We start from the raw sequence: 23,524 nt of genomic DNA on the forward strand, positions 1-23,524 counted from the left end.
GGATGCAACCTGTCTACGTGTGGTTGACGTAGAAGGTCCACTCTTAGAGGTAGAGTCCTGGGGAAGTCGACTAGCCATTGAAGTACCTCTGTGTACCATTCTCTTGCAGGCCAAAGGGGAGCAACCAGCGTCAGCCGTGTCCCTTCGTGCGAGACGAATTTCTGCAGAACTTTGTTTATATCTTGAACGGAGGGAATGCGTACAGGTCGAGATGGGACCAGTTCAGAAGAAAAGCATCCACATGAACCGCTGCAGGGTCTGGAACAGGGGAACAATAAAGCGGAAGTCTCTTGGTTATGGAGGTGGCAAACAGATCTATGGTAGGTTGACCCCACAAGGTCCAAAGTCTGTTGCACACACTCTTGTGGAGGGTCCATTCCGTGGGAATGACCTGATTCCTTCTGCTGAGGCGATCCGCTGAAACATTCATATCGCCCTGGATGAACCTCGTGACCAGAGTGAGGTTTAGACCTCTTGACCAAATGAGGAGGTCCCTTGCGATCTCGTAAAGGCTCCTCGAATGGGTCCCTCCTTGCTTGGAGATGTAAGCCAAGGCTGTGGTGTTGTCTGAATTCACCTCCACCACTTTGCCTAGCAGGAGGGACTTGAAGTTCAACAGGGCTAGATGAACTGCTAACAGTTCCTTGCAGTTGATGTGGAGTAATCCTTGTTCCTTGTTCCATACTCCTGAGCATTCCCGTCCGTCCAAGGTCGCACCCCAGCCCGAGTCCGATGCATCTGAGAAGAGATGAAGATTGGGGGTCTGGATGGCCAATGATAGACCCTCCTTGAGAAGGAGATTGTGCTTCCACCACAGGAGAGTGGTCTTCATCTCTTGGTTGATAGGGATAGAGACTGCTTCTAGAGTCGAGCCCTTGTCCCAATGAGCAGCAAGATGGAATTGAAGAGGGCGGAGGTGGAGTCTCCCTAGCTCGACAAACAGGGCCAGTGATGAGAGGGTCCCTGTGAGACTCATCCAATGTCTCACTGAGCAATTGCTCCTCTTCAGCATGCTCATGATGCACTCTAGGGCTTGGTTTATCCTGGGGGCCGATGGAAAAGCCCGAAAATCCTGACTCTGAATCTCCATTCCCAGGTACACAATGGATTGGGAGGGAATGAGTTGAGATTTCTCTATATTGACTAATAGACCTAGGTCTCTGATTAAATCTAAAGTCCAATTGAGGTTCTCCAGACAACGACGACTCGTGGAGGCTCTCAACAGCCAGTCGTCTAGGTAGAGGGAGGCTCTGATGTTCGATAAGTGTAGGAATTTCGCTACATTCCTCATCAGATGAGTAAAGACCATAGGAGCTGTGCTTAGGCCAAAACACAGGGCTTGGAACTGATAGACAACCTTTCCGAAAACGAATCTCAGGAAAGGTTGGGAGTCTGGATGAATGGGAACGTGAAAGTATGCATCTTTCAAGTCCAACGAGACCATCCAGTCCTCCTGTCTGACCGCTGCTAAGACCGACTTGGTCGTCTCCATCGTGAACGTCTGCTTGGTGACATACTCGTTGAGAGAGCTGACGTCCAGCACCGGTCTCCAACCTCCTGTCTTCTTGGCCACAAGAAAGAGACGGTTGTAGAAGCCCGGGGATTGATGGTCCCGGACTATAACCACTGCCTTCTTCTGCACAAGTAGCGACACCTCCTGTTGCAATGCTAGCCTCTTGTCCTCTTCTTTGTAGTTGGGAGAGAGGTTGATGGGCGATGTGGTCAGAGGTGGTTTGAGGCAGAATGGAATCCTGTAACCGTACCTCAGCCAACTGACAGACTGTGCGTCTGCACCTCTCTTCTCCCAGGCTCGCCAGAAGATCTTGAGTCTGGCTCCTACTGTTGTCTGGAGAATCTGAGAGTCAGTTCTTTCCCTTAGATGTCCTGGATCCTTTCCTAGACTTGCTCCTGTGAGAGTCTGGACGGGAGCTTCCTCGGCTGGGGGCTCTACCACGAAAGGGCGGTATGAACCTCGTAGCCGGGGTATCAGCAACTGGGGAGCGATAAGTCTTGGGGACTGAGGTGGCAACCTTAGACTTACGAGCCGATGAGGCTACAAGATCGTGCGTGTCCTTTTGTATCAGGGCAGCCGACAAGTCCTTAACTAGCTCCTCGGGAAAGAGGAACTTTGAGAGTGGAGCAAAAAGGAGTTGTGACCGTTGGCAAGGTGTAATGCTGGCGGAAAGGAAGGTACACAGTTGTTCCCTTTTCTTCAACACCCCTGATACAAATAACGACGCTAGCTCACCCGATCCATCTCTGATGGCCTTATCCATGCAGGACATTATTAGCATGGCAGAATCTTTGTCCGCAGGAGAGGTTTTCTTGCTGAGGGCTCCCAGGCACCAGTCGAGAAAGTTGAACATTTCAAATGCTCTGAACAACCCTTTCAGAAAATGATCCAGGTCTGAGAAGGTCCAACAAACCTTCGAGCGTCTCATAGCAGTTCTCCGAGGCGAGTCCACCAGACTTGAGAAGTCAGCCTGGGCAGAGGCAGGTACTCCCAAGCCTGGTGCTTCCCCTGTGGCATACCAAACGCAACCTTTCGAAGCGAGCTTCGTTGGAGGGAACATGAAGGAAGTCTTGCCAAGGTGTTGTTTAGACTGCAGCCACTCCCCTAAGATCCTTAAAGCCCTCTTGGAGGATCTAGCTAGGACAAGCTTAGTATAGTTGGACTTAGCTTGTTGTACGCCCAGCGAAAACTCAGATGGTGGAGAGCGGGGAATAGCAGAGACGAAGTGGTCTGGGTAAATCTCCCTGAGTAGAGCCAAGACCTTACGAAAATCAATCGACAATGGAGAAAGCTTAGATTCGTCCACGTCTGATGAGGGATCAAGGTGTGCCTCCTCATCATCCGACACCTCATCAGCAGAGGGTAGCGAAGCGATCGGACCAGAATGCTGAACCGCAGAGTCAGAACGGGTAGGAACAATAACAGAGGTTTCCTCTTCCAGTAACTGTTGAGGGAAAACCTGAGGCTCAGACTGCAAAGGCTGAACAACAGACGAAGCAGAAGGCAGGCGCATGGGTGAAGGAGGTTGACTCCTAGCAAGAGAGGTTGAACCCAAGGATTGCACAAGCTGAGCGGAGGACGGAGGCGGAGTAGTCCGTTCCTGTTCCTGTGAGATGAGCGGAGCATGATGAGGTTGAGGCTGCGCAGAACAAGGTAAAGTTCTCGCAAGCTGAGGCTCCTGAGGCGCAAGTCCAGGGTGTAGAGGAGCTTGCCTTGAGGAGGGTTGAGCTCGCTGCAGCGATGGTTGAGCAGACAGACTCACGGAGGGGAGAGGTTGTTGTACCCCAACCGAGAGTTGCACCACTGGTGGAGCAGCAAGGGGAGGCGGAGGAAGAGTGGAATAACTCTCCTGATCCCAAAGCAAGGGTTGCCTTAAAGAAGGCTGAGGCTGAACACCACTGGGAACAGCGAACTCCGAAAGTGGCTCAACATCGTACGCCTGGCAGATGGTGCTGCGACCAGGCGGAGCAAGTGCAGGCTGGGCGAGCACAGGCGGAGCGAGAACAGGCGGAGGGAGTGTAGGCGGAGGAGGAGGTGCAACACTCTCAGCCCGACACTCACGCATCAAGTCCGAAAGCTGAGCTTGCATGGACTGAAGCAGGGTCCACTTGGGATCGGCAGAAACGATAACAGACTGAGGTACAGTCACAGTCGGGCTCTGTTTTGGCAGAACCTTACTCCTCTTGGGCGGAGTACAGTCGACAGATGACTGAGGCGAGTCAGAGCTGAGCCAATGACTGCAACCTGGCTGAGCACTCGCGGACTGGACTCTACGTTTAAGCGGTCTCGAGACCTGAGACCAACGTTTCTTCCCTGCTAGTTGATCAGCGGACGAGAATAAGACGGGCTCAATCGTCTGCAGGTGGGAGTGACGGTCTAAGGAAGACACGCCCGCAACCACCGAGGATAGTTCTGTGCGCCTAACAAGGCCTGTCGAACCCTTAAGCCCTTCGACATTGCTTCTCCCCTGGGCATGGGAGCTTGCAAGAGGTCCCGGACTGGGAGGACGACTGGCTCGCACAGAAAAATCCTCACGCACCACACTGGCACCACTAGCACTTGGCACTGCACCGACACTAGCACTCGTCACAGCACTGGCACTATTTCCACCCACTGCACTCTTGACCTTCAGTTCTTTAACCTCGGCCATCAGAGACTTATGGTCACTTACCACTGATTCTACTTTATCGCCTAAAGCCTGAATAGCACGCAAAACAATTGACATATCAGGCGGAGGGCACACAGTAGGTTCGGGAGTAGCCACTACAGGGGTAGGAAAAGGTAGGGGATCATGAGGTGAGGAAAACATAGAAGAGTGAGAAGAACTTCTCCTAACTCTACCTCTCTCTAACTTAGATGAATATTTTAAAAGACGGACAAATTCCAATTCCGAAAGTCCGGCGCATTCCTCACACCGATTTTCTAAAAGACAGGGCCTGTCCCTACAGTCAGAACAAGCGGTGTGAGGATCTACCGAGGCCTTCGGAATACGCCTATTGCAAGACCTACATCGTCTATGGGAGGGGGCTTGCGAAACGTCAGACATCTTGTTTCAAAGAGTTAGCCAAAGGGTGATCCAAAAACAAGCAAAATTCGTTAACCGTTATATCAGAATTATATAAAAGCTATCTAGCTAATATAAAAAGGATTCCAGTAAAGCGACAGCCGTTAATCTGAGAGAATACTTCACCAAATATCCGTGAATAAACTCGAAGACCATAAGCGTATCCCAGAACGTCTAGCCGGAAGCACGACAGAGGAATAATTGAGGAGGTGTCAACAACAAATGATTGAGTACCTGGCCACAGGTGGCGCTGGTAAGTACACCCCCTTCTAGTATTGTGATAGCTGGCGTATCCCTCCATAGAATTCTGTCGGGCAACGGAGTTGACAGCTACATGATTATCGGGTAAGTTTAATATTGAAAAAGAAAATTTGCAAATAAAAAGGGTCTTAATGCAATGACAGTCTACAACATGGCAGAAAGTAGAAATTCTGCATTCGACTATTGACCGTGGACACATTAATTAATCCAACTTCACACTATATATGAATGTGAGCAATCATATCAACAGAATTAATTAATTATCTCTATAATTTATCCAAAATCATATTTCTTTTTCCATTAACTGTTTTGTTTTTTTTGGATACTTTTTACAGGGTATATTATTGATAAATCCTTTCAGTCTCCTAAGCATTAAAGAGAATCCAATTTCAGTGTCCACAACCAGAAAATAATATGTACCATTCATAAACTATGCCATAATTAACATAATTCTAAAATTGAAGGTATGCATAATTCATTATATAGTAATCATTATCATAATAAACTTTAAATACATCAAACTTTCTCTTGATTTGGTTAGAAATAATCATGTGAAGAAACTAGCACTTCCCCACAATAACAGCCAATGCAACACTAAAATAGGCAGTTTCTTCAGAGAATGCAGTCTTTCTGCCACCCAACTGTGGCTTCCTTGTGCTATTTTACGCATTTCATTATTCTAAGCATCTGGAAATATGTTATTTTTATAATAAAATAAATTTTTGAATATACTTACCCGGTGATTATATAAGCTGCAACTCTGTTGCTCGACAGAAAACTCTACGTTAAAAATCCGCCAGCGATCGCTATGCAGGTAGGGGGTGTACTTCAACAGCGCCATCTGTCGTGCAGGTACTCAGTACTCAATGTAAAAAAAGAACTCAATTTTCTCCTCGGTCCACTGCGTCTCTATTGGGGAGGAAGGGAGGGTCCTTTAATATATAATCACCGGGTAAGTATATTCAAAAATTTATTTTATTATAAAAATAACATTTTTCAATATTTAACTTAGCCGGTGATTATATAAGCTGATTCACACCCAGGGGGGTGGGTAGAGACCAGCAATAAATGTTTACATTATTATGAGCTAAGGATTTTTTATTTCATTTTAGCAGTTATCAAAATAACAAACTTAAAATAAATAAGTACCTGGTAAGGAAGTCGACTTGAACAATTACTCTGCCTTTTTAAGTATGTCTTCCTTACGGAGCCTCGCGATCCTCTTAGGATGCTGAGCGACCCCTAGGAGCTGAAGTATCAAGGGTTGCAACCCATACAACAGGACCTCATCAAAACCTCTAATCTAGGCGCTTCTCAAGAAATGACTTTGACCACCCGCCAAATCAAGTAGGATGCGAAAGGCTTCTTAGCCTTCCGGACAACCCAAAAACAATAATAAAACATTTCAAGAGAAAGATTAAAAAGGTTATGGAATTAGGGAATTGTAGTGGTTGAGCCCTCACCCACTACTGCACTCGTTGCTACGAATGGTCCCAGAGTGTAGCAGTTCTCGTAAAGAGACTGGACATTCTTAAGATAAAAAGACGCGAACACTGACTTGCTTTTCCAATAGGTTGCGTCGATTATACTTTGCAGAGATCTATTTTGTTTAAAGGCCACGGAAGTTGCGACAGCTCTAACTTCGTGTGTCCTTACCTTCAGCAAAGCTTGGTCTTCCTCATTCAGATGGGAATGAGCTTCTCGTATTAACAGTCTGATAAAATAGGATAAAGCATTCTTTGACATAGGCAAAGATGGTTTCTTAACTGAACACCATAAAGCTTCAGATGGGCCTCGTAAAGGTTTAGTTCGTTTTAAATAGAACTTAAGAGCTCTTACAGGGCATAAGACTCTTTCTAGTTCATTTCCAACCATACGATAAGTTTGGAATATCGAACGATATTGGCCAAGGCCGAGAAGGCAGCTCGTTTTTGGCTAGAAAACCAAGTTGTAGAACATGTAGCCGTTTCGGATGAGAATCCGATGTTCTTGCTGAAGGCATGAATCTCACTGACTCTTTTAGCTGTGGCTAAGCATACCAGGAAAAGAGTCTTTAAGGTGAGATCTTTCAGGGAGGCTGATTGTAGCGGTTCGAACCTGTCTGACATAAGGAATCTTAGTACCACGTCTAAATTCCAACCAGGTGTAACCAAACGACGCTCCTTCGTGGTCTCAAAAGACTTAAGGAGGTCCTGTAGATCTTTATTGTTGGAAAGATCTAAGCCTCTGTGACGGAAGACTGATGCCAACATGCTTCTGTAACCCTTGATAGTGGGAGCTGAAAGAGATCGTTCTTTCCTCAGATATAAGAGGAAGTCAGCTATTTGAGTTACAGAGGTACTGGTCGAGGATACGGATACTGACTTGCACCAGTTTCGGAAGATTTCCCACTTCGATTGGTAGACTCTAAGGGTGGATGTTCTCCTTGCTCTAGCAATCGCTCTGGCTGCCTCCTTCGAAAAGCCTCTAGCTCTCGAGAGTCTTTCGATAGTCTGAAGGCAGTCAGACGAAGAGCGTGGAGGCCTTGATGTACCTTCTTTACGTGTGGCTGACGTAGAAGGTCCACCCTTAGGGGAAGTGTTCTGGGAACGTCTACTAGCCATCGAAGTACCTCGGTGAACCATTCTCTCGCGGGCCAGAGGGAAGCAACTAGCGTCAACCTTGTCCCTTCGTGAGAGGCGAACTTCTGCAGTACCTTGTTGACAATCTTGAACGGAGGGAATGCATATAGATCTAGATGTGACCAATCTAGGAGAAAGGCATCTATATGAACTGCTGCTGGGTCCGGGATTGGTGAGCAAAATATTGGGAGCCTCTTGGTCATCGAGGTTGCGAAGAGATCTATGGTTGGCTGGCCCCAGGTGGCCCAAAGTCTCTTGCATACATCCTTGTGGAGGGTCCATTCTGTTGGAATTATTTGTCCCTTCCGAATGAGACAATCTGCCATGACATTCAAGTTGCCTTGGATGAACCTCGTTACTAGTGATATGTTTAGACCTTTTGACCAGGTGAGGAGGTCCCTTGCGATCTCGTACAACGTCAGAGAGTAGGTCCCTCCTTGCTTGGAGATGTACGCCAAAGCCGTGGTGTTGTCCGAGTTCACCTCCACCACTTTGCCTTGAAGGAGAGACCTGAAGCTTTTCCAGGCCAGACGTACTGCCAGTACCTCCTTGCAGTTGAAATGCATTGTCCTTTGACTCGAGTTCCATAATCCCGAGCATTCCCGTCCATCTAATGTCGCACCCCAGCCTACGTCCGATGCGTCCGAGAAGAGAACGTGGTTGGGAGTCTGAACAGTCAGGGGAAGACCCTCTCTTAGGTCGATATAGTCATATCACCAAGTCAGACAAGACTTTATCTTTTCGGAAACCGGGATCGAGACCGCTTCTAGCGTCTTGTACTTTTTCCAGTGAAAAGCTAGATGGTATAGAAGAGGACGGAGGTGTAGTCTTCCTAGTGACACAAATTGATCCACGGATGACAGCGTCCCTACCAGACTCATCCACAGCCTGACTGAGCAGCTTTCCTTCTTCAGCATCTTCTGGATGGATAGCAGGGCTGGGGGCTGATCGTCTTGTTCAGCAACGTCCTCATCAGAGGGTTCCTCATCCGAAACTGATGAGGAAACGGCAACGGAGTGGGCAACGTCTGACTCGCTGAATCCGGTCGCACTGGTGGATGCGTGACGGAGCCGGACGCAATATCATGGAACTGCTGCACAGTCTGTGAACTGTCAACAACCATGGGTGCGCGAGGAAGCACAGCGTCAACCCGAAACTGTCTAGACCGTCTGGGTTGTGCAGTCAACACCCTACCGGGTTGCTGAGGTTGACGCACTGCGTCACAACAAGTCACCTCTGCTGGTTGTTGAACGTCCTGAACGTCAACAACCACCTCCGAGCGTCGCTTAACGTCAACGTGCGGCTGGCAACCCACACTGGGTCGCATCGGTGGAGGAACCACCTCAACTGGCAGACGCGAGTAGGTTACCTCAGCGTCAACAGGGCGCACAACCGACCGGATGGAAGGTTGTTGGCCAGAAGGTTCTTCTCCGCATTTAAGTCCTCTATCAAGGACGCAAGTTTGGACTGCATGTCTTGCAGCAAAGCCCATTTAGGGTCTACGGGAGCAGGTGTGGCAACAGACGGGGTTAGCGACTGAGGCGGAACCGTTTACCATCCCTGAAAGCCTTGTTATGCGTGACATAATAGTACAGCAAAACTTCAAAGGCTCGACAACAGCTGAGAAGTTGACCTGTAAACAACTTGGAGCGTCTCCTGCCTAGGCGCCAGGGAGAGTCTACCAGAATTGAGAAGTCTATCTGGGCAGAGGCATGAACTCCCAAGCCGAGAACTTCTCTCGTGTCATATCAGACTCTCGCTCTATAAACCAGTTTAAAAGAAGGGAAAGCAAAGGCTGTATCCCCCAAACTCCTCCTGGTGAAAAACCAGTCGCCTACCCAACGTAACGCTCTCTAGGAGAGCGAGAGAGCACTAGCTTAAAAACAACGGCTTCGAAGTAGCTAGGCCTAGTGTAAGTTCTGACGTTTAGGCGAACAAGGAGCAGCAGTTACAAGATCCGGACGAAGATCCTTAAAAAAAAATCATCATGATTTAATTAAAGTCCATAGGAGGCTAAGCAGCTTAAGGCTCCTCTCCATCTGACAGAGTCCTCAAGGGAATATCAGTAGGAGGGAGAACAGCAACTTCCTCATCTACAGGAACCTTGTCCGATAAAAGCTGAGTCTCTCACTGGTGCATTAGTAGCGGACCAGAACGCAACGTCATGTAACTGCTTGACAGTCTGTGAACTGTCAACAACTGAACTGTCAACCACAACAGGTGCGTGAGGACGTACAGCGTCCACTCGAGACTGCTTTGACTGCCTAGACTGAGCAGTCAAAACAACTCTAGAATGCGGAGGTTGACGCACAGCGTCAAAACAAGTCAACTCCGATTGTTAGTGAACGTCTAGAACGTCAACAGGAGCATCAGCCAGTGGCCTAACGTCCAAATGCGGCTGGAAAACCACACGAGACCGCATCGAGTGTGGTTCTAAACAACCTGACTGACGTGACTAAGCTACGCCAACGTCAACAGTAAGCACAAAGGAACGTTAGGTTGGCTGAAAGCCAGGATATCGATGAGATAAACGGCTAGACTCAACGGACTAATCGACAGAATAGTCTTCCATAAGGGAGGCAAGCATATACTGCATGTTGTGCCATACAACCCCTTCCAGAGTCTGTGTTACGCTTTTGTTAGGCGGCGAGCAGTTATCCGATGACTGCATAGGGTCAGAGCTGTCCTAATGGCTGTAACCAGGACGCTGGACCTGTCCTGAAAGGACTGACTTTCGCTTAAGGGCTTCGAAACCTTGTGACAGGTTTCTTATGCGAAAAGCCTACGGATGGCGAGGAGAAACAACGTCTCTCTCGTCTTATGGTTGGGGAGATCTTGGTAAGAAACACCCGATACCATAGAGGGAAAACGTCTGTTCGTTGGTCAAGGCCTCTCGAACCCATAAGTCTTTTGACATTACTTCTCCCCTGGGCTTGGGAGCTTGCAAGAGGTCCCGGACTAGGTGAACAACAGGCACGAACAGACGAACCCTCGGACGCAACACTGTAACACTTTGCACCTCGGACGCAACACTGTAACACTTTGCGCATATCACTTTATAACTTCGATTTTCTGTTTTGCACTTATTTCTACCTGAAACACGCAATTCTACCCTTCATTAAAAGGTAGTAATTGCAAAATTAGTCGTATAATGCAAGCTCATAATACCAGCAAAAAACAGAAAACATATTTTAAGATAAAAAGAAAAATCAGTGGCTGGGAAAGAGACTAAACACTAGTTCATATAACTACGTTTTCAATCTCTCACCGCACATAGCCTGGGGACGAGAATAAAAACCTAAAAACGTTTTATCCTTCCTCCCCGTACAGAGACTAGGGACGAGGGTAACACGAGAACAACGTTACCCGCTTGAACGGAACGTTTTCTCTCCTCTCTCTCCCTCCGTCTCTATCTCTCTCTCTCTTTCTCTCTTGATTTCGCACCTAAGAGAAGAGCCCAATTATATATCGTCAAAAAAACATGTTATTTGACTAAAGGAAAAACTGAAAGGTTTTTCAAATAAAAAGTTCCTTTAAATTAGAATTTAAAACATTTAAGCTAAGAAAGAATGAACAAAACGTCAGAATCGATTTACTCTTACTGCAAAGTGAAACCGTGATACACTCTCTCTCTATCGTAACGATAGAGCACATGTTGAACGTCCTGAACGTCAACAACTGCGTAGCATAAATAAACTAAACGTTAGTTCATCTTTGAAAACAGTACGAAGACTATCAAAGAAATTCTTTCATAAAATATTACATTTAAAAAGTTTTAAATCCTTTAAAAGCTAAAGACGATATAAAGGGCTCAATGTTGATTAACTTCGGTTTCCAAGTTAGGACCGCCTATTCTCAGGAAAGGTCTATATAAACAAAGCATTAAAAATTATTTTCTGGGCTCGAACCTGTGCCGCCCAGTGAATAAGCTCCATTTAAGCACTTATTCTTAGGTAATTTACTGCTAAATATACCAGAGAAAAAATGTAAAGGAGTGCTAGGTTAACTAGCTCGCTCACCTAATGGTGTCGGTATAAAATTGGGCGTATAATCCAGAGGTCCCGCACTATTTAGATTAATCCACGACAGAGAACCCCAATAGAGGAGAGCCGTTCAACCTCACTCGGTACTACTACAATGCATCCGCTCAGAACCCAACTCCGTTTAGCACGACTTGTGCAGTAACCCGCATTTTTCTTGTGCTCTCGATTTTTGGATATTTTCTAGTGAATTATGGCTTCTTCGTCGGTTTCCCAGGAGACACCGTCTAAGTTAAGTACCAAGCTGGGTTTTACTGTGTTTTGAGCAATCTAGATCGTTTAATATTTATATTATAGGAGTTATTCTCTTCGTTCATACCGATCTTGCTTGATTTCACTACAGTTGGTACTCCTGTTTTTGAGAGCTTTTAATTTTCACTTGCGGTGTTACTATGTGTATTATTTTTATTATCAAATATTATTTGTTATTGTGAATATTCATTATTTAGCGTTTAGAATCCTCGTGGTTCAATTTTTGGGCCGATATCATTTACGTATCGCTATTGCTGCCGACCGTGCTAAGGCGGCAATGTTATTTTAGCCATCAGGTGTGTCTTTTGTGATTTAATTATTTATGTTGCATGCCTTGCCCAAAAATTTTCTATGTGTTTATTCATATATTTAACGCTATTATTATTATTATAATGAATATTTGTGCCATTACTCCGTTTGATCTGTCTGTTGGGGATCGTCAGTTGGTAGCCCTGCTGCCTCGTATCACGTGATCCTCCCCCACGCTCCCCCTCTAGCTAGGTGGGAGGCTAGGCTTCTTCCCCCCTCCACTAAGGGACCGTTGCCTTCCCTCCCTTTAAAGGGGGTAGTTAAGTGTTTATGGACTTTGTCCTCCGGGTGGCCCGGCGGTTTAGTCTCTGTCTAGTCTGGTTGGCCACCGGTCAACAGAGTTGGATCCCGGTGCACCCTATTTTATATTCACTTTTCATTCTGGCTTATGTTATACGAAACCCTCCGGGTTCGATTGGCAGTTCTTAGTTACAGTTCCGCCCCCCTATTATTTTATAACATTTCCTATGATGATTATATATGACAGATCACTACCCCGGAGTCTCTAAAAAGGAATTGGTATTGAATATACCTTTATTTCCCGGCCCGGGGTCTACCCCACCCCGGGAAATCAGACACTATGTGTCTTAATTCCTTGTTATTGCATCCTTTTTTATGCTCCCGGCTTGACCGGAATGGATGGCTATACTTTAGTTTCAAGTTAGACTTATATTTAGGCCCGGGACCCCCGGTCCCGCCCCTATGTAAGAATATTACAGTTAAGCTCTAACCTTGCGTTAGACCTATGTTAGGCCCGGGTCCTCCGGACCCGCCCCTAAAAGAAAAAAAAAAAAAAAAAAAAAAAAAAAATTATTTTTTATTTTTTATTTTTTACAGTCTAATCTTGTGTTAGACCTATGTTAGGCCCGGTGCATTGTCTGACGCCGGCCTGTGCAGCTGTTCTGCACCAGCCTTGTGGCCACTCCGTCTGCCGATCTCACGCCCCTTGTGGGGTTCAACTGGAAGACGTTGTGGTATGGCACCCGGATAACTGTGTGATTTGCTTCGACCTCATCACTACCCTTGGATCTGACTCGGTGAGTCCCGTTGGCTATATTGCCTTCTTATTTTATTTACTATTAGTAAGATATCTATGGTCTTGAAGGACCATTGGGAGTCTCCCTTTTATAATTCCCCCTATTATTTCAGGCATCCCCGGAGCAAAAGTCTGCGGCTCGGGCCACACTGAAGGTGTGGATTGGTGGGTTTGCCCGGAATGTAAAGTCTAAGCGGCCGTACGTCCTATCTGAGGACTACTGCACCATGGTTTACCCCAACGCCAAGTCTTCAGCTGCTGTGGCTAGGCATGTGGCAGCTCCCATCATTGCCCACATTGATGCCACTATAACGGGTCTCATCGACCCAGAGCAAGATCCATCGGACGCCCCCGGAGGTCTGGAGGACAATGTTGCCTCCATGAACCTGGACGTCGAACCGATGTTGCTAGACGAGCCGGATACAGGTAGGGTGGTAAGTGAGGCAGGTGTGTCCGGCGCTGAGATTCCTATCCTCAGCCCCGCTCTTTCTTCTTCTTCTGATCGCTCTTCCTTTCTTGGATTTTCTGGGGACCGTGATTCGTCTCAACGTTCATACCCGGTTCCCCCTAAGGATAAGTCTACTTCAAGGACCTTACCCAAAGCTCGCAAGCCTCATAAGACTTCTCATGGCTCTAAACATGGTACGAACCCGTCTTCAAAGACCTCTGGTTCCTCCTCTAAGTCTCACGACCCGGGAGTTCCTTCCGCCCCTCCTGCTGCTAGCCCGGGCCTTTCCGAATCAGCTATGCTCCGCATCGTGTCGGAGATGCAGGAAAAGTTGGTTTCGGAGATGCAGTCGAGGATGGACACGATGTTCTCTAACTTCGGTCAGAGAATTGGGGCTTTAGAGCAAGGAGCTCCGGAGAGAGTCCAAAGCTCTCTCATACCGGATGCCTCTAAGCTCCCGCCGTTTGCCAAGAACAACCCCTGGCGGATGGCTCTTCATTCCCCGTTCTCAGACGGAATGTTGACTCTGGAGGGCCTTGGCACTCGTCCTCTAGAGGACTTTGAATTCTTTCCTCCGGGTCTGGCATTTCCATTTCATGGTTATGCCAGACTTACCGAGGAAGCTTTAGTCCGTTTAGACAAGGTCCCCAAAGAGACGGTCATCTTCCCGAAGGAGCAAGCCCAATCTGTTTGGGCCAGATTTTTGAATGACATCGGCTGCACTAACACCATGCTGACGCCTCATAAAAGCTCCTTTACGATGTTCTTAATGGACAAGACCACCTTGACTCCATGCGTCAATAAGGTGGCAGAGCTTGCCTTTCAATATGCTCTGGAGGAGAAGCCCTTGCCTCCAATCCGAGAGGTGGATCCAATCTCCCTCCTTCTTCCCTCAGGTATTGAGTGTTGGGACAACGTCCATACCACCTTTACCTCCGGCAAGCTTGCAGCAGACTGTGCCTCAGTCTTGTTTAGTGAGAAGCTTCCCCGTCTCCCGGAATCTCTCATTAAACAGGAATATGATTCCCGCCTACGTGTGGGCCGTACTCTAAACCTGGCCACATCCACGGAGTCGATAGCCTTGACTTACGATACGGAGAGTATTTTTAAGTCTCTCAACAAGGCTACGTTACAGTCGTTATATTATGATTTGTATGACTTTGCTACTGCTAAACGCAGATGTCGCAAGCATGTTCTAGCTGAGGCGACGATTAGGCATGAACCTAATAAACTCATCCGGTCCTCCTGTTGGGGTTCAAATCTCTTCCCCGAGGATCTCGTAGAGGAAGTCTTGGCGGAGGCCACTAGGGTTAATCAGAGCCTTAAAGCCCGTTGGGGTTTGACCCCTAAACGCAAGTATGACCCCGCAAATTATCAAGCCCGGGGTAGGAAGAAGCTTAGACCATATACCTCCACCCAGTTCAGGCAACAACAGAGTGCTTCATCCAACTTCCGGCTGCCTCTTCCTCCATCTTCTGTTGCCCCTGCGCAGCCCTCCACCTCTCGGGCTCCTTCGGATGACTATGTCACCGTTCTGCTACCTAAGAGCCAGCTTTCTGGTGCCTCCGCCACTTCCCCTGCCTTTAACCAGTCCTACGAGGCTCATAGCTCTTCCCAGAGTTATGGTAGAGGTAGAGGCTACCACCGTGGCTCTAACCAGAACAAAGGCAGGGGAAGAGCCTTTCGCAGAGGAAAGAACTTCCGAGGCGGACGTGGAGGCAACTCCTCAAACCAATACTGAGGTGCAGCAGGTAGGGGGGAGGCTCTATGCCTTCCGCAACAAATGGAGGTTCAGTCCCTGGGCGTTCAGTATCATCTCCAAGGGACTAGGGTGGAGTTGGATTCAAGGACCTCCTCCTCCGAACAAATTTCGTCAACATTCCACCCCAGACCTGGTCGAATTTGTCCAGGATCTTTTACAAAAGAATGCCATACAAGAAACGAAACATCTGAAGTTTCAAGGTCGGCTGTTCAGTGTCCCGAAGAAGGATTCAGACAAGAGAAGAGTGATTCTAGATCTATCCCTTCTCAACTTGTCCATTCAATGCGACAAGTTTCGAATGCTTACCGTCTCGCAGGTGCGGACCTTACTTCCCCGTGGGGCCGTCACCACCTCTATCGATCTTACAGACGCCTACTATCACGTCCCGATAGCGAGACACTTCCGTCCGTACCTAGGCTTTCGCTTAGGGGACAAAAGTTACTCCTTCAAGGTGATGCCTTTCGGGCTCAACATTGCCCCAAGGATCTTCACAAAGCTAGCAGAAGTCGCTGTTCAGGAACTCAGGAATCAAGGGATTCAAGTAGTAGCCTATCTGGACGACTGGCTCATTTGGTCAGACACCTCCCAAAATTGCCTAAAAGCCACTCACAAAGTCATCCATTATCTTCAATCTCTAGGCTTCCAGATCAACTTCAAGAAGTCCCGTCTTCTTCCAAAATCGAAGTTCCAATGGCTCGGCCTGCAATGGGATCTTATATCTCATACTCTGTGTCTTCCCAGACCCAAGAGGTTAGAGATTGCAAGGAACACCAAACGTTTTCTCAAAGACAAAGTAAGTTCCAGACGGCTTCAAGAGAAGATTCTGGGGTCCCTTCAGTTTGCCTCAGTGACGGATCTTCTTCTGAAGGCAAAATTGAAAGATATCAATCGTGTCTGGCGTTCGAGGGCGAACCGGAAGCTCCGGGACAGGAAAGTCCGCCTTCCTCCCATTCTACGGGAAAGACTTCTTCCTTGGACAAGAGCAAACAGTCTGTCAAAGTCAGTTCCCCTTCAATTTCCGCCCCCGGAATTAATCATTCACACAGACGCATCCCTATCAGGTTGGGGCGGCTATTCTCAGCTCAAGAAAGTTCAAGGTCTTTGGACTCCCTTGTTCCGCCATTTTCACATCAATGTGCTAGAGGCCATGGCAGTTCTTCTAACCCTGAAACGTCTCGCTCTTCCCAAGAAACAACACCTTCGTCTGGTCCACCTGGCGGGAGTCCGGAATGTAGTGGCAGACGCCCTGTCCCGGACCTCCCCTCTAGAATCGGAATGGTCATTCGATCTAAAGTCATTTCGGTGGATTCTCTCTCTCAGGTTCCCGGCCTCCAAGTGGACCTCTTCGCCACGGAATCCAACCACAAATTGAGAGTATATGTGGCTCCCAATCTAGACCCTCAGGCTTACGCCACAGACGCCATGTCACAGAATTGGGACAACTGGGAAAAGATTTATCTCTTTCCCCCGGTGAATCTTTTGCTGAAAGTTCTAGACAAACTGAGATCCTTCAAGGGACAAGTAGCCTTGGTCGCACCCAACTGGCCCAAGAGCAACTGGTATCCTCTCCTGCGGGAGTTGAGACTATACCCTCACCCGATACCCAATCCGGTTCTGTCTCAGATAGTACAAACACGCGTTGTGTACGCTTTCTCAAACATTCAGAGCGCCCTAACTTTATGGACTTTATGAAGTTTGCGGCTATGCATGGTGCCAATATTGATCCTCAAAACACCTTGTTCCTAGAATCAGATAAACGGGATTCCACCATCCGTCAGTATGACTCTGCAGTTAAAAAGTTGGCAAAATTTTTAATAGACTCAGACGTGAACTGTATGAACTTGAACCTTACAGTCACTTTCTTTAGATCTTTATTAGAATCAGGTCTGGCAGCCAATACTATCACCACTATTAAATCGGCTCTGAAAAAGATCTTCCTAGTGGGTTTTAACATAGACTTAACCGACTCTTTGTTAGCTTCAATTCCGAAAGCTTGTGCCAGACTGAAACCGGTTACTCGTCCTACCCCGGTGACCTGGTTCCTTAATGACGTACTCAAATTGGCTTCTGATACCATTAACAGTTCTTGTGATTACATGCCCCTTCTCAGGAAAACACTTTTCCTAGTGAGCTTGGCTTCCGGGGCAAGAATTTCTGAATTGGCAGCCTTGTCGAGAGACCCGGGTCATATTGACTTTCTGCCTTCAGGAGAGGTCCTTCTTTCTCCTAACAAATTCTTTTTGGCTAAGAATGAAGACCCTCAAAACAGATGGACCTCCTGGAAAATTGTTCCCCTCACGCAAGATCCGTCGCTGTGCCCTGTCACTACTCTTAGGTCTTATCTATCCCGGACCTCCTCTAACTCCTCGGGGCCTCTATTCGTTAGAGAACAAGGCGGTACCATTACTATTAAAGGGATCAGGCAACAAATTTTGTATTTTATTAAACAAGCTAACCCTGACTCTTTTCCTCTTGCACATGATATCAGGGCGGTTGCCACCTCGGTGAACTTCTTTCACCACATGAATTTTACAGACCTTTCCAGGTATACAGGGTGGAGATCACCGTCAGTGTTCAAGAAACACTACCTTAAACATTTGGAAGCCCTAAAATTTTCTACAGTAGCCGCAGGGAGCGTAGTTACTCCCGAGTAACTCACAGGTTAATGCCTTGACTCTTTATCTCTCCCTCTTACCTGCCTCATTTATACCCTATTGTATTCGTTGGTCTCGCACCTGAATACTGTTATTATATTTGTAAATTTTTATGCTCCTGAGTATCTGTATATATTATCACTCACGGCATTATTATACCTACCTTATTGGATTTATGTTCATATTTAAGATACCCTTATAATTGTTTTTTGGTACTCATCTCTGATTAAAGCATCCTGTATTTCTCTTACGCTTATGTTTTTTCCTTTATTTTGCAAGTTTGGTGACATTTTTCTCTTGTATAGATTCACTGGGCGGCACAGGTTCGAGCCCAGAAAAGGGATTTTGACGTAGGAAAAATCTATTTCTGGGCGAGGGACCTGTGCCGCCCAGTGAACCCTCCCAGCTCCTCTCCCTTGGAGTCCCCAAACTTTGGGTGCTAAGGAGTTGGGTTCTGAGCGGATGCATTGTAGTAGTACCGAGTGAGGTTGAACGGCTCTCCTCTATTGGGGTTCTCTGTCGTGGATTAATCTAAATAGTGCGGGACCTCTGGATTATACGCCCAATTTTATACCGACACCATTAGGTGAGCGAGCTAGTTAACCTAGCACTCCTTTACATTTTTTCTCTGGTATATTTAGCAGTAAATTACCTAAGAATAAGTGCTTAAATGGAGCTTATTCACTGGGCGGCACAGGTCCCTCGCCCAGAAATAGATTTTTCCTACGTCAAAATCCCTTTTATATGTTTATAAAATGGAAAGTTAATCGAAGAAGCCTAATAAAGGCGGAGAGATATAAAATATATAGAGGAAAATCTATAACGTGATAAGATAATTACTAAAAGCCTAAACACACTTCCGTCTAAGGGAAGGGTCGGCCATTTAAAAGTGAAAGAAAGTCCATACTCTCTTTGTCACCATAATTAAATCTATCCAAAACGAGTTCAAGTTTTGAGATGAAGATAAAACACCTGCATAGCGAAAGCTCAAAACTAGAATAGTGTACTTCACCAATAGTTGTGAAAACAAATCCAGTTAGCAACAGCGAATTAGTAGGTCTTGCCGGTGGCCCGACAGAGAGAAAATTGAGTTCTTTGTTTACATTGAGTACTGAGTACCTGCACGACAGATGGCGCTGTTGAAGTACACCCCCTACCTGCATAGCGATCGCTGGCGGATTTTTAACGTAGAGTTTTCTGTCGAGCAACAGAGTTGCAGCTTATATAATCACCGGCTAAGTTAAATATTGAAAAATCAGTATGGGCAGGACAAAATCAGCTTGAAGTTAGAAACAAATAAGTAAGTCATTATATTCACGTTTTTATCTTGTCCAAATCTTTAAGGATAATTAAGAGAAAGATAATGAAGTAAGATGAAAAAGACACCCTTTACTGAAATATTACTTAAATACATTAATTACCAAACTACAAAACCTGATGAAGATATTTTTTTTTTTTTTTAGATAGAAAGCGATTGAAGGTGGGAAAAGAAGTAACACATGCATAAAAATAGGTGATAGAACTCTAGTTGATTCCCAAAGAACTTGAACGTAAGAAATAGCTCTTAATCCTTTTGTCAAGTTGAAAGCTTCTCAAGTGTTTAAAAATCTCATTCACTGCAAGATAGAATGAAAAGGATCTTCATAACTTAATATTGACTGACATGTAACTTCTCATTACATTCATTATATTTTATTTCCATAATTTTAATGCTCTTTAGCTACTACATCATAACACGAGGGAAATGACTGCAAGACATACAGTACTATACTATATCCTTCCAGGAAGTTACAGTATGTACAGTATAAAAGGACCAAGAGAATTTTCACTAACTACTGTACTGTAATTTTCAAAATTGTTTGTTTTGATTTGTAATTTGTTGGATAACACACTTTTTCTTATATAGAAAAAATAAAACACCACAAACAAGAATACAAACCTTTGCATTATGATTAAGACAGTGTTCTAGGTCTTTTTCAATAGGATCGTCAGAAAAGAGAGCAAACCCAGATTGGTGAACATCCCGACACCCAATTTCTTGATTTAGAGAAGTAAGAAATTCGTCAATAGTAGTAGACCCATCAAAACCAATAACCTAGAATTGAAAATAAGGATTGGATTACACGATAACGAAGGCGGTTAATGATCTATGATATTTTCAAGGCATATTTCTATTGTAATAATTCCGCTCTTTCTTACCTGGTAGGTGCCATTGATGAAGTGGACAGGTATAGCATGAGGCAATGAATGATGATAGGGACTTTTTAGTAAAATAGACAGAACCTCCATTCGGGAAGGCTTTGCCTCTCGCCCTCCGAGCTCCAGGGTTCTTTCTAGAGCTCGCTGACAATATGCAGCATATTTTCCAACTTCAGACCTGTTAATATACCGAGGGTAATTAGTCAAGATAACGAAAGAATAACTAGAAGTTATTAAATTGAAAACATAATCTCAGGGAAAATAAAGCGGTATCAATGAATAAAGGGGTAAAATAAGGCAAAGGATCTGTGATCAATAATGCATAACAGAGGAACATTTTTATTCAGTAATTTGCCAAAAGACTACAGTATTTTACTGAATAGGCAAATTATTAATTTTAATATGATTATAAAGTTTGTAATTAATATTTTTTAACTGTGGCTACATCACGTAAAATAAGGACTAAATTCCTAATTTAGATAATCATTACTTCCTTGGTAGAGAATAAAAACGGTGTACAGTACAGTATATATATACATTTTTGGTCAAACACAGGAACTGACTTTAATGAAACAATAGTTTACCTTACACAAATATTTACAGTATTTCTTTACTTATTATTTTTTCATTATTCTTGAACAAAAATAAGCTATGGTTTGCACTGTTCACAAAATACATTTTATATCTGTGTTTACGAGAATATACAAACTCTGAAAATAGAACGCAGTACTGTACTGAGTAATAAATTGTAATATTTTGGATCTCAAACAAAAACCCACTGCAGCCAAACTGAAAGTTACATTTGAAAGTACTCACTTTGTGTCTGCATTTCTCTGTAAGTGGAGTTTTAGATACCACAGGAGCTTATTATTTTTCGGCACAAAGAGGGAAATGGCTAAGGCTAGGAACTGCCAACCCTGGATGAAAGTGAACGATGGTGGGTTAATCTTAGGATCAGCAGGAAGTTGTTGACCACTGCCTAATGTAGGGGAGGCCTTTTGAGCTCCGGATGAGTCACACAAGAATATCGACTGAGTTGCACACAACAGCAGATTCTGAAAAATGATATTTTAATTATAAAATAAATTTTTGAATATACTTACCCGGTGAATATATAATAGCTGCAACTCTGCGGCTCGACAGAAAACACACTCAAAAAACTCGCGAGCGATCGCTATGAAGGTTGCGGGTGTGCCCACCAGCGCCAACTGTCGGCCAGATACCACTCTTGTATGTAAACAAAACCTTCAATTCTTCTCGTCCCGCTGTGTCTCTATTGGGGAGGAAGGGAGGGTCATTTAATTTATATATTCACCGGGTAAGTATATTCAAAAATTTATTTTATAATTAAAATATCATTTTTAAATATTTAACTTAGCCGGTGAATATATAATAGCTGATTCACACCCAAGGAGGTGGGTAGAGACCAGAGTTAATTATGTTTACAGCGTAAAAGCTAAGAGTTTTTTCATTTTGACAGTTATCAATATAACAAAACCAAAATAAATAGGTACCTGGTAAGGAAATTGACTTAGACGATTACTCTGCCTTGTAAGTCTGTCTTCCTCGCGGAGCCCAGCGATCCTCTTAGGATGCTGACAGACTCCCAGGAGCTGAAGTATCAAGGGCTGCAACCCATACAACAGGACCTCATCAAACCCCTAATCTGGGCGCTCTCAAGAAATGACTTTGACCACCCGCCAAATCAATCAGGATGCGAAAGGCTTCTTAGCCTTCCGAACAACCCATAAAACAATATTAAAAACATTTCAAGAGACAGATTAAAAGGATATTGGAATTAGGGAAGTGTAGTGGTAGAACCCTCACCCACTACTGCACTCGCTGCAACGAATGGACCCAGTGTGTAGCAGTCCTCGTAAAGAGTCTGGACATCTTTTAAGTAAAATGACGCGAACACTGACTTGTTTCTCCAAAAAGTCGTGTATCTTAACCTTAAGCAAACATCGGTCTTTCTCATTCAAGTGAGAATGAGCTTCTCGTATTAAAAAAATCTGATAAAATATGACAAAGAATTCTTTGACATAGGCAATGAAGGTTTCTTAACTGAGCACCATAATGCCTCAGATTTCCCTCGTAATGACTTAGTACGAGCTAAATCGAACTTAGGAGCTCTAACAGGACATAATACTCTTTCCAGTTCGTTGCCTACGATCTCTGATAAGCAAGGAATATCAAAAGATTTAGGCCAAGGACGAGAAGGCAGTTCATTCTTGGCCAGGAAACCAAGTTGAAGTGAACATGTGGCTTTTTCTGTAGAAAAGCCGATGTTCTTACTGAAGGCATGAAGTTCACTGACCCTTTTAGCCAAAGCCAAGCACACTGGGAAAAGTGTCTTGAGGGTGAGATCCTTCAGGGAGGCTGAATGTAATGGCTCAAACCTGTCTGACATGAGGAACCTTAGGACCACGTCTAAGTTCCATCCAGGAGTTGCCAAACGACGTTCCTTAGAGGTCTCGAAAGACTTAAGGAGATCTTGGAGATCTTTATTGTTGGAAAGATCTAAGCCTCTATGTCGAAAGACCGAAGCCAACATGCTCCTGTAGCCCTTAATCGTGGGAGCTGAAAGGGAGCGAACCTTTCTCAGATGTAAAAGAAAATCTGCGATTTGGGCTACAGAGGTACTGGACGAGGACACAGATGCTGACTTGCACCAGTCTCGAAAGACTTCTCACTTCGACTGGTATACTCTAATGGTAGAAGCTCTCCTAGCTCTTGCAATCGCACTGACTGCCTCCTTCGAAAAACCTCTAGCTCTTGAGAGTCTTTCGATAGTGTGAAGGAAGTCAGACGAAGAGCGGGGAGGCTTTGATGGACATTCTTTACGTGGGGCTGACGTAACATATCTACCCTTAGAGGAAGACTTCTTGGAAAGTCTACCAGCCATTGAAGTACCTCGGTGAACCACTCTCTCGCGGGCCAGAGGGGAGCAACCAACGCCAACCTTGTCCCTCCATGAGAGGCGAACTTCTGCAGTACCTTGTTGACTATCTTGAATGGTGGGAATGCATATAAGTCCATAAAAGACCAATCCAGTAGAAACGCGTCTATGTAGATTGCTTCTGTATCTAGGACTGGAGAGTAAAAGATTGGTAACCTTTTGGTCAACGAGGAGGCAAAGAGGTCTATGGTTGGTTGACCCCAAGAAGCCCAAAGACTCTTGCCCACGTCCTTGTGGAGGGTCCATTCCGTGGGTATCACCTGACCCCTCCGACTGAGACAGTCTGCCAAGACGTTCAAGTCCCCCTGGATGAATCTCGTCAACAGGGAGATGCCTCGAATTCTAGACCATAAGAGAAGGTCCCTTGCGATCTCGAGCAGCGTGAAGGAGTGTGTGCCTCCTTGCT

The 23,524-nt window shown here is 45.5% G+C and overlaps 1 protein-coding gene across 1 annotated transcript in view; it reads right to left on the minus strand.

Moving 5' to 3' along the window:
• The window catches only part of LOC137638304 (pleckstrin homology domain-containing family H member 1-like), a 44,996-nt gene extending 23,781 nt beyond the window's left edge, over positions 1 to 21,215 (minus strand). The window contains exons 1-3 of the mRNA XM_068370366.1: positions 20,976 to 21,215; positions 20,160 to 20,337; positions 19,900 to 20,055 (exon numbers count right to left, since the gene is read on the minus strand). Coding sequence (XP_068226467.1) covers positions 19,900 to 20,055; positions 20,160 to 20,249 — 246 coding nt within the window. The 5' untranslated portion in view covers positions 20,250 to 20,337; positions 20,976 to 21,215. The remainder of the gene's footprint in view (positions 1 to 19,899; positions 20,056 to 20,159; positions 20,338 to 20,975) is intronic.
• Positions 21,216 to 23,524: the final 2,309 nt, after the last annotated feature.

Source organism: Palaemon carinicauda, chromosome 3 (genome assembly GCF_036898095.1).
Source record: "Palaemon carinicauda isolate YSFRI2023 chromosome 3, ASM3689809v2, whole genome shotgun sequence".
NCBI classification, from domain to species: Eukaryota; Metazoa; Arthropoda; class Malacostraca; order Decapoda; family Palaemonidae; genus Palaemon; species Palaemon carinicauda.